This window comes from Amblyomma mixtum, chromosome 2 (assembly GCF_055824585.1).
Source record: "Amblyomma mixtum isolate Tamu chromosome 2, ASM5582458v1, whole genome shotgun sequence".
Classification (NCBI taxonomy): domain Eukaryota; kingdom Metazoa; phylum Arthropoda; class Arachnida; order Ixodida; family Ixodidae; genus Amblyomma; species Amblyomma mixtum.
The window spans coordinates 213,654,995-213,666,953 of NC_143013.1; the positions used below are offsets into that span (position 1 = coordinate 213,654,995).

Here is an 11,959-nt window from a genome sequence, read left to right on the forward strand (position 1 = left end):
CGCTCGCTTCCTCCGCCGCGCTTGGTGTCGCTTTTTTAGGATGGTTTAGTCGCTCTCTATCAACCGCTGTATTAAGCGCGAGTGCGACCGCTTTACAAGCGTACAAAAAGATAGGCGTGCGCTCATTTATAAAGAAAGGAAGAGCCTGCTGTGAAATAACTAGGGGCCTGGTCAGCTGCAGTGCACTCTTTAGAGAAGTAAGATTGACAAAGTACTCTAGGTGAGTGAATAACTGATAGAAAACGCGAGAATTCTGCAGTGCAGTTGTTTCGCTTCGCTGGCTTCGGCTTCAGCGGCGTGCGTCACGTGAATTCGGGATGATGGAGGCAACAGCAACTCGATCGTCACCTTCATGCAAACTGTGTAATGGTGCCTATTGCAGCGTTCTACAATTACTGCTCCCATGGGGAATTTATTGTTTGCTGATAATTCAAGAATGAGGCAAACTTTAGTCGGCAACCAAAAGACAAATTTCGGTTTATTGGTCATGGGCATGGAAAGGCGCTATAATAAATGTAAGACAATACAATATACATACAGTAAACAGAACTAATGAAGCATCAAGGTAACAAAATTGAACTGCCAGGTAGTAACCACAGATTTGTAAAACAAACATACCCTTTAAATATGAAAACATAAATTGTACTCATGGTCACACTTAAGACTTAGACCATGTCACATACAGTAGAACAGGTCACTGCAACAAACATCAAGGAAACGAAGGCAGTCATGGTTCGCAGTCCAAAATAGCACAAAACTTTTAGCAACATACGGTTAAGCACAAAACATATATGATGAAAAACAATTGCAATCGACTAGAATAAGGAACTTGGTTACTTCACATAATATGGCACTGCGAGAACAAATCAAAGCAATAAACACTCCACATACAAATAAGCACATGCTCCTCTCTTATTTTGGAACACTGTGGTGTGGACAGGTACGATGGGCAGTCCTTGAATATGGAAGGCACAGCGCTAGGGTCCAGTCGTGGCACCGGCAAAGTGGTCTCGATAACCTTTCCAGTCCTTGGGTCATGATAGACTGTTTTTTTTTAAAATAAAGCTCTCATGGAAGGGCAGCGCACAGACCTGCAAAAACGAAAACAGGGGACTGTACCACAAAAAGATATCACAGTGTCTCCGAAAGGACATTAATTATGTATACGTGCTCAAGGTAGTTTTTTTTGGTATTGGCAGATTCTTTCCTGATGCAAGCACAGGCTGAACGAACACTTTTCGCAGAAAACACATGGTATTTGGTGTTTAACGTCCAAAGCAGCTCAGGCTATGAGAGACGCCGTAGTGGAGGACTCCGGATAATTTCGACCATCTACGGTTCTTTAACGTGCACGCGTCTGTCGACACTCTTGCCGACGCGTCTGTCGACACTCCTGCCGACGCATCTGTCGACACGGCTGCCGACGCGTCTGTCGACACTCCTGCCGACGCGTCTGTCGACACGGCTGCCGACGCGTCTGTCGACATTCCTGCCGACGCATCTGTCGACACGGCTGCCGGTGCGTCTGTCGACATTTCTGCCGACGCGTCTGTCGACACGGCTGCCGACGCGTCTGTCGACACTCCTGCCGACGCGTCTGTCGACACGGCTGCCGACGCGTCTGCTAACGACAGTATGAGGCATTAAAGGCTTTCGCCTTAATATGAACACGAAAGAATTTCGCTTGTCAGCCGTAGGAAGCATTCTGAGAGTCGCCTCGTCCATCTATGCGGCACAACGGATTCTAGGCCTAACGCTCAATATGCTCGCACTGACAGTGAACTTTGCGAAGCGTAAAAGCGGGCATGAAGGTACACAACAAGCTAATTAAAGCAGTTCTTACCCTTGAAGAAGCTGTAACTTGGTAATCCTTGCGTGGTATTGCACGCAGCCACTTGTTCCGCTGGGCATCGTCCTTCGGAAATGAGCAGACTTTAATTTTCGAGTCTTCGTCGTAGTTTCCCCGGCATTTCGGCACACAGCACTTGTAAGGCATGCTGATAGCCGCACTTCACTCCTTGACAACCACCACGCGCGCCGATAATGCGCAGGAACGCGCACCCAGTGCAGAAACACAGAACAACGCCAGAACGATGCACGCAACGGCAGGCTTGCTGCCGCTGGTCCGCGCGCGCCGACTGCGGGGTTCGTCGGTTCGTTTCGTGCGCGCGCGCCTCCCGACCCTCGAAGAGGCGATCGCCTACCGGAAATGACGTTGCTCACGTGACATTTGGGAGCGCGCAGGCCTGAAGTCTTTCTAGGAGGTATTGGGACAGCCCTGTCTAATGCCGCGTTCTATACTAAACGGGTCGCTTAACGAGCCGTTAAAAACCAAACGGGCTGTGAGGCCCGAATACAGCTGCTCTAAACGCTCCACAAACTCTGGCGGAAAGCCGAAAGCCCCGAGGACGCCGAATAGGTACCGGTGCACGACACGATCAAAGGCTTTAGCCTGATCGAGCGAGACGAAACAACCCGGGATTCCCGTTCTCGAGGTGAACGTGAACAAGTCACGCGTTAGTGCGAGAGACGAGAAAACCGAGCGTCCGGGCACACTGCAGGTCTGCGCAGGGCTTACAAGCACCGCTAAAACCTTGCTCAACCTTTTGGCCAGCAGTGACGCCACGATCTTGTAATCTGCGTTAAGCAGAGTGATCGGGCGCCACGCCTGCGGGTCAGATGGGCACCCGCCAGGCTTCAGGATGAGCACTACACGGCTCTCTCTAAAAGACTCCGGCCTCTCGCCGTCGCTGACAAAGGCGTTCACCATCTGGAGAAGGTGGGACTCCAAGACGGTGTAGAACCTCGCATAGAAGCTGGTGGGTATGCCGTCAGGGCCTGGAGCTGAGGCGGTGTTCATGCCTTTCACCGTGGCGAACAGTTCGTCGGGGGTGACCGAGGCGCTAAGCTGCGCGCCTAAATCGTCCGGAACTTGTGGTAGAGTAGAGCAAAAGCTACGGAGGGCGTCCGTGAAAGGGCTGGTGGCTCGCCTTTCGGTCCCAGAAGCAAAGAGCAGCGAAAAGTGGCGCGTAAATGCGTCACGGATGACAGACGCGCTGCTGCTCCTGGTCCCGTCTGTCAAAACCACCTCGTCGACGCGAACCTGCCGCGATACATCAAGAAACTCAAGCAGGTTGCAGGCGCGATATCGCACCTCATCCGCAGGGTTTCGGGACATCATAGAGGCATGAAGGAGCGCGACCTATGTCGCCTCATTCATGCCTTTGTCCTCAGCCGTGTACTGTACACTACCCCATACTTACAACTATCCAAACATGACATAAACGCTTTGGATGCTTTGATTCGTAAGGCATTCAAGGTAGCACTTCATCTTCCCCTCAACACGCCCACAGACAGATTACTAGGCCTGGGCCTCCACAACACGATCGGGGAACTAGTGGAGGCCCACCGACAGGCCCAATACATCAGGCTCACAAAAACTTCCACAGGTCGGTATATCCTGGACTCCCTGGGAATCAAAATACCGGCCAACGACCCAACCCTTCTCGCCATCCCACGATCCCTTCACCGAGAGCTTCTCATCAGGCCGCTCCCGAAGAATATGCACCCGTCCCACCATGAGCAGCGCCGCAGAGCCCGTGCGAAGGCACTCCATCGAGCGTACGGCCCCCAGCCGGACGCCGTATGGGTGGACGCTGCCTGCACGGGTGATGAAGCGACAGCAGCTGCGGTGGACTCCTCTTCATCCATCCTCCTCACACTACCTCTCCCTCCAGATACGTCCCCAGAGGCTGCAGAGGAAGCCGCCATTGCACTTGCTATAACCCGCACGGAAGCCCGGTATATTTTAACTGACTCTAAAACTGCGATTCTAAATTTTGCTCGAGGCCGAGTTCATGTCCCTGCTTTTGGCATACTGGACTCGCCCGATGCACCCCCGCCCCGCCAAGTGGAGCTGATATGGGTGCCTGCGCACTCCGGGAATCCCGGAAACGAGGCCGCCAACCTTTTAGCCCGAGGTTCTTTAAACCGGGCTCAGGTGGCCTCGGATCGGGGATTCACGAAGGATCGCATGCACTCATTCAGTGAGCTGACCCAGGCATACAGAGCCTCTCGCCAGCTCTACCCCCCGCCCCACCCCTCCCTAGATAACAGACACGCAACACTCTGGCGCAGATTACAAACACATACTCTCCCCTCGCCCCTTACCCTAACCCACTATCATCCCTCCTTCCCCACTCCTGCTTGCGCCCTATGCCCAGAACCCTTCGCTTCTTCCCTCCACATCCTTTCCCTCTGCCCGGCGGACCCTCCCCCGCGGGACCTAGAGAACCTCAAGACCTGGGAGGACTGGGAGACCCTGCTGCACTCGGAGGACCTGGCCGTGCAGACCATCGCCACCGGCCGTGCTGCCAGTGTTATGGACCTCAGGAACATAAACACTTGAGTGAAGTGGGGTCGTGCGGGGACCCTGGGGCGTGCCCCGAATTCCTTTGTAAATAAAGTTTTCTCTCTCTCTCTCTCGAGGTTACCTGCCCGTACCTGGCGTAGTACGGTGGGGTCGGACACGGGTCTGCCCTGTGCTAATGCTCGGGATGCCGCACGCGATGACTGGCGTAGCAGCGTGTGATAGCGCGCCTTTAGTAAGCTTAAGTAGTCGCGCATCGCGAAGGTGAGCGGCGCGCCTCGCTGGACGGCGCGTATACGGGCGAGAGTGTTGTTAATCTCGCCCGTGATGCGTTTTCTTCGCCCCCTCCCTTCGCGAACTAAGAGCGCCTGCCACGATGCTTTTCTCTCGTCCCAAGAGATGGGACCCTCGTCGTCTCCGCCCGGGTTTCCCAGCGCGTGTTCAAGCGCTACCACGCTCGACCAATCTGTCAGCAGACATGGATCCATATGCCACGCGTCTACACGTGGGGCGCCGCCGCCGATGGCCAGTACTGCTGACAGTTGTCGATGATCGCTAATGCGTGCGGTGCCCGGGGGAAACGCGAGTACATCACACGCTACTAAACAACACTCAACTTCGCGCGGGAACAAAAATTTGTCAATTCGACTGCCAGACATGCCCCGCTCCCAGGTGCCACCAAAACTGTCTCCGTGTAACTTAACCCACGCGTCTGTTAAACAAAACTGAATACAAATGTCCCGCAGAGACCGGGCCCCGGCGTAGGGTCGCCCCTGGCCTGGACCGCGAACGTCTCGTATGGGATCCAAAACACAATTGAAATCGCCGACAAGAAAACAAGGGTAACTGTCTAACAGAAAAGTATCTAACAGATCGAAAAAACTAGAAGAATCGGAGCTGCGGGCTGGCGCGTAAACCACCAACGCTCTGACGCGCATTCCACCCAGGAAGAAGTCGACCGCGAGGGTGCGGCCGTCGACGCCGTAGGTGCAATGCGCGCCAGAGCGGAGGGAACTGTTGACAAATACGACGCCAACACCGCACGAAACAGAACAAGTCAACGAAAAAAAGGCTTCAACACAAAACCGGGATTTAAAATCGGTCACCTCGCGTGGGTAGCGTAGGTTACATTCCTGTAAAAACAGAATGTCGACGCACTGTGCGCGGGCGAAGTGCATAACCTCTCTCTGCTTATCCGGCGATCGAAATCCCTGAACATTCAGGGAGAGGAGGTGCACTAACGCCATGATGGTAAGACAGGGCGCCGACGTGATTCCTGTACAATTAAGAAGCCCCGCCATGAGCGGAGCTAGGCACCGGTTTCTTAGCATGGGGCGGGGCAGTCCCGTCGGAACACTCCTCCGAATCCTGCCTAGCGTGCTTCCCCGCTAATTTGCCGGTGTCCATTTCCTCGACCGCCTGCGCTCATAAATCGAGCGGCTGGCTCACCAAGGCGCTGTCGCTCGTTGCTCCCGTCGCCGTCTCTGGGGCACCGGGTGTCGTCGGGGCGCTGGCGCTGGCGGTTCGAGGCCCCTCCTCCTTCTCAGGTGGTGGGCGGCGGGGGGCACGACGGGGGAGGCCCTGGTCGGTCGGAGTAATGAGGGCCTGGCGCTGCTCGGGGGTCTGGTCCCCCGTCAGGCGCAGCACGGAGCCGCCCTCGGGTGAGGCGGCGTCCTCCGCGGAGGATGTGGAGGAGTCGGTGTCCCGGCTCGCGTCGTTCCCGGACCCGAACGGTGATAGGGGGTCGGGGGAGAAGGCCCACGCTGTGCTGGAGACGGCCGGCGACGCCGCGGGATCGAAGCCATAGAGCTCCTTGCCCTCGGCTGCCGCGTCGACAGCCGTGGCGGTCTGGCTGCCTGCAGCGGACGATTCGGCGGGGTCCTCCTCCAGGGTCTCGGCCGGGTGGTGCTCGGCCTGGACGACCGGGGTGCTCTCGCCCTGGTTCGCCTGCAGGTTGTCGGCTGGGCGGGGCTCGGACGGCTCCTTCGTGTGGTCGCCTCCCGCTCCCTTGGGCGGCTCAGGTGGTGGGGGCGCGGGCTTCCTGGAGGCAGCGGCGTCCGCGTAGGAGCGCGGCCGCAGGCAGTCCGCCGCCGCGTGAGGTCCGCCGCAACGCCTGCAGGCCGCTTGGCACCCAGCCGTATCGTGGCCGAATGCCTCGCAGCGCGAGCAGCGCGGCGTGCGGCACGTTGCGCCGACGTGGCCCTCCTGTGCGCAGCGGGAACAGATTTTGCGAACCCCGCGGTAGTCGCACATTGCGCGGTACCCCATTACTGAAATGAAGTTTGGTACCGCCTTGCGCATCTCCATCCGCACCAGCCGCTGACCGTTGTCGACGTGACGCCGGCCTTTCAGGAGCGGGTGGGTTATCTCGAGCACCTTGCCGTAGGGGCTAAGCGCCGAGGCCAACGAAGCGTCACCGACGTAGAGGGGCAGCCGGAACACGGTGATGGTGACGGCGGCAGTTCCCACGCAGGTGACCGGGACGGGACGCCTTGCACTGCGAAGGCGCCCGCCGCAAGTAGCTTTTGCGCCGCCGCGGCCGAGGCCACGGCGATACAAAACTTGAAGCCCCCCTGGTGCTGGAGGGACTCCAGCATCTTAGGGCCAGCGACTTCCTCGATACCGTCCATTATATCGTCGGCCGAGGCTTCGGATTTCAACGCAAAGTTGAAACAATGCGCCTTTAGAGGAGGCGCTCGGAAGGAAGGTCCTCCGGGGGGACCGGTTGACGACACGACATGCTGGAGCCGGGCCGGGATCCGGGTTCAGCAGGCAGGTGGCTGGTGGGGAGGGGGGGCCACGGGCAGCACCTCCACCGGGTTCCTGGGACGGCAGGGGGGCGGCAGGAATTCCCGGGCAGCCGGCCGTTAGCCGGGCGCCCGGGCGACGGTCCTCCAGGGGGGCGACACCTCCTGCTGAGGGCGGGCTGGCGGCGTCCAGGGGTCCGCTTCGCTTCGGGTTGGGATGTGCGGCTTAACCAACAAGCGCGCACTGCGACGGAACCCTAGTGTGAATGAAGCTATTAAAGTTTATCCTATCCTATCCTGCTGCTTCAACAGGTTAAGACACTCATTACTCGCCTTGCAGAGAAGTTTATTGGACTGATTATTCATACAAAGGGACCATAGTCCCTCACAAAGACAAAAACACCAAGGCAGCGACTAGTGTCGCTCGGTACAAAAAAGCTATGAAACAAGAACACGACGGCGACTGCTGCCGCCGTTCACACAAAATCATTCACAGCACAAAATGTTCAAAGGGTCCTCATTACTCGAGTGCTACTTTTAATGGATTGTTCCTGGATTGTTCAAGCGCGCCCTCGGCGGAGACCTCTAGCGCGTCGTCCGTCGTCCAAGCATATTGTACTGGATATACGCGTCGATGTCCAAAAATTTACCTCATGAAGCAAAATGTAACTGAATTTTTTTCAGTTCATTCCTACAGCGTTTGGTGTTTGAACAAGTTTATTATGTGGATTCTATAACTGGGGGGAGGGCTCCCTCCTGCTCCTCCTCAGAAAGTTCCGTTAAGCTTTCGAAAGAGTGAAGACGTACATATCATGAAAAAAAAATTGGCTGTGGCTTAGCTAAGGTTAAGACGATATCTCGAAGCGAAAAGCTGCGGCAAGGCGGAGGAGGAGCCGCGCGTGTAGTGAATACGGTGCTGTCTTAGAAGGTTGCTTTAGAGACATGTACTGTGGCGTGCATTCCTCTCGGGTGTACACCAAGATATGAGAGACAGGCATTTGCTTTCCTTAAAAGCAATTTTCATTTCATTTTCCTAAAGGCGCTTACGGCGCGGTTCGGGTGTGGACTAACGTGCTCACCCCAAAAATCCGAACTCATAGTCTTCCCTCAACGCAAGAATCAGTACACCATCAACATCCGCGTAGACAACTCACCCAGCATGGAAGTTCTGACCCGCAAGATACTGGGTCTGTACATAAATAGCAACCAACGGCAACAACTTTCTCACCCTCCAGAAACTACGGCTCGTGAGCGAGCAAGTCGCCAGGATGATCGCCAGGATAACGACGCGCAAATCAGGGATGCGAGAAGACGATACTCCGCGACTGGTGCAGGCTTTCGTTGTAAAACGGCGAGTTGAGCGAGTTGGTACATCTTGAAAAAAAAACAGCGCAGGAACAGGGACACAAGAAAAGAAGACGACGGGACAGGTGCTGACTAGCAACTGAAGGTTTATTGCAGGGAACACGAAAAAATATACTCTACAAACAACCAGGAGCACTCATGATCGACGCCAACCACACTGATTAGATGGTACAATCAGCCATGATCTTCAAGAAACGATATCTCACAGTCCAGTCCACACTCCATCCGTCCTCGTTCATGACTGTGAGATATCGTTTCTTGAAGACAATGGCTGATTGTAACATCTAATCAGTGTTGTTGGCGTCGATCATGCGTGCTCCTGGTTGTTTGTAGAGAATATTTTTTCGTGTTCCGTGCAATAAACCTTCAGTTGCTAGTCAGCGCCTCTCCCGTCGTCTTCTTTTCTTGTGTCCCTGTTCCTGCGCTGTTTTTTTCTCTTTCGTTGTAAGCCGCGTCGTCTACGCAGCGCCCTACCTCCACCTCAAGAAGCGTGACATCAAAAACGTCGACATCATAATCAGAACAGCCTACAAGAAGGCCCTGGGACTCCCTCTTGCGACATCGACGGACCGGCCCTTGCAACTCGGTGTGCACAACAAGATAGATGAGCTGATAGAGGCGCACCTTACAGCGCAGGTGGTACGGCTCTCCACAACTCGGACTGGCCGATAAGTCCTGAGTGAGTTAAACATCAATTGCCCCCGAGAGCTAGACACCAAAACCGACATCCCAGCCACATGGAGAGGACAACTAATGGCAGCTCCACTACCCAGGAATATGCACCCCGATTTTCACCGGTCAAGGAGACAGGCACGAGCCGAAGCCATGAAAAGGCACTACGGCGGGCGCAAGGACGTGTTCTATGTCGATGCTGCGGGTCCCGAGCAGGGAATGACGGCCGTCGCGGTAGTGCACCAAAATACAACAGTCGACGGAGTAGTACTGGCGAGCCAGGATGTACTGGCTGCGGAAGAAGTGGCGATTGCTCTAGCTGCAACACACACTAGCTCAGAATACATTCTCACAGATACACAGACAGCGTACCGCAATTACCTCAGGGGCAGGGTCGCACCGCTAGCCGCTAAAATCCTGCAAGATAGCTACACCCGTGGCTACTAATCCGCACAAAAACACCTAAAATGGGTACCAGGTCATCAGGGCATCCCAGGGAACGAGAGCGCACATGCCTCAGCCCGAGCATTTCTCCTCCGGCCGCCCAGTATGGATACCGTGGAACCTCCTACCCCACTACTAACTTACAATGACATACTTCAGCACTTAAGATTATCCCGTCGGGTCTACCCTCCGCTTGCTAAGACACTAGATAAAGGGGAGGCACAACACCTCCGAAAGCTACAGACCAACACTTAAAACAACCCACGAAGACTACACGCCATAGACCCGGAGTCATTTGACTCACAATGAAAATTCTGCGGGGAGAAGGCGGACCTGTATCATATGGTATGAGCCTGCCAACGAAATTAGGCGATCACTGTTAGTAACCAGCCAACGCAGGAGGGGTCGGAGGCCGCTCTGATTAGCTCGGATGAAAAGAGTCAAAAGCAACTCATCGAAAGAGCCTACGCCTCGGCTGCTGGCCCGAAAGACGCTGGTTCGATCCCGGCCGCGGCGACCGAATTTCGCCTCCATCGAAATTCTAGAGGCCCGTGTACTGTGCGATGTCAGTGCACGTTAAAGGCCGAGTCACACTGCGGAAACAGTCGGCCGACCCGCCCGACAAAACAGCGTTTTCGAAGGGTTGGCGACCCTGTCACACCGCGTCAACACGAACAGTGGGGAAACGTGTCGGCGTCTACCGCCGGCATGTGTCGGCCACGTGTGCGCCACTTGTTCACAAACTCCCTGTCATACCACAAAAACCAGTTCCGTCGCACTCCCTGCCACTTGTCTGCCTTTGCTCGCGCGCTCTCTTCCGTGCGCGATCGCTGCGTGTGTACAGCCGCGGAAATTCTAGACACCTTGCGCTGCCGTAGCTGCTTGTGGTTTGCAGAATATCTGATGATGTATCGCCGTGCGCGGCTGCTGCAGCAGCATCCTTGCTGCTATACTGCGCCGTCGATTCCGATTCGGACGACGAGCCGCCACCGCAGAAGAAACTGCGCTCCAAATGGATGATGGACTGGCTGCGAAGGGCGCCCGAGCAGGGCGCTTTCGAAAACTTGATGCGAGAGTTGGCCCTAGAAGATGCGGAGGGGTACCGCCGCTGGATACGCATGGACACCAGCTCGTTCGAAGAACTTTTAGCCCGAGTGAGACTAGGAATCGAAAAAAAGGACGCGAATTTCCGCCTTGCCATTCCTGCTGCAGAACGACTGGCCATTGGACTGCGTTACATCACCACAGGTGAGCTCCTAGCTTAAAATTCTTTGTCCGCCGCATATGCTCGGGAGATCGCTACGAAAGCTTCTTCTCTGAGGTAGACTCGTTCGCGGTCGTATTTACGTGAAGTGCACAGTCCCAAAGCGATGTGCCCGTCTGTGGCATGAGCGATAGACTTTCCCTTAGCAAAACTAATTTTGCGTGTGTTCTATCATATGTCATCGTTGGTGATGAGGGTTTTGGCCTAAAACACTACTTAATGAGGCCATATCCTGCTGGTGAGCTGATCAGGGAGAAAAGAATTTTTAGTTACAGGTAAGCGCAGTACTCAAGTTTAGGTTGCCATTTAACCAATGCTACCATTATCACAACTAATGCACGCGCTCAGCGCAAAAAAAAAAAGTCACGTAGCGATTCATTCACCCTGCGCTAAGTTTTTGCAGTTGTGTGACTTGTCATGAGGTTAAATGTCTGCTTGCCTTGCTCCCAATACTATTTTGGATGACGTGAAAATAACAAAAGGAGTAGATTAATATCAAAACTTTTATTTAACATGAATAAGTACCCATGAATGCTTGCAAACAACTTCAGAACTTGGTAGCAGACCACTAGTCAGCGTTGCCTTATTTCTATTTTTGCGATCCGTTTCAGACTTTCCCGCGCTGGACGGACAGCGGAAAATGCTTTTGGAGTGCTTGCAAACCGCTGGCAAATTTTCCGCGCCCCACTTCGACACTCTCCTGAACGAGCGGAATACATTGTGTTTGCTACACTAGCACTGCAGAATTGCTTGCGCTCGAAAAAAACCACTCGGCAACTGTACACCCCTCAAGACAGTGTGGATGTAGAGGACGTTTTGACAGGTATGTATGTTTTGAAACTGCTGTACATGATGTGAAAGCCTGAAACACAGAGCTATCTAATGCAGTGCATGTGGTACACACTAAAATGATTACAAGAGCACTTATGGCTTGAAGATCACAGGCTCAGAGAAAATTTCTGCAAGGCTTTTCATGAAACGTTCAAGCCTATGTTCCTCTCTCTTGACTGATACAAATCTATTATTATAACCTAGAGTGTTAATTTTTCGTATGTATGGTGCTGCTATCTGATACATAGGGCACGTACGCAATGGCTC

The 11,959-nt window shown here is 54.4% G+C and overlaps 1 protein-coding gene across 1 annotated transcript; it reads right to left on the minus strand.

Annotated features, from left to right (window-relative positions):
• Positions 1-447: 447 nt before the first annotated feature.
• On the minus strand, positions 448-10,717 carry LOC149362502 (uncharacterized). Its single transcript, XM_089568317.1, has 4 exons — positions 10,461-10,717; positions 5,819-6,866; positions 1,844-1,915; positions 448-1,091 (listed from the first exon to the last, which is right to left on the minus strand). The coding sequence occupies exons 1-4, from the start codon at positions 10,715-10,717 to the stop codon at positions 1,035-1,037; spliced, it is 1,434 nt and encodes a 477-aa protein (XP_089424443.1). The 3' UTR covers positions 448-1,034.
• Positions 10,718-11,959: the final 1,242 nt, after the last annotated feature.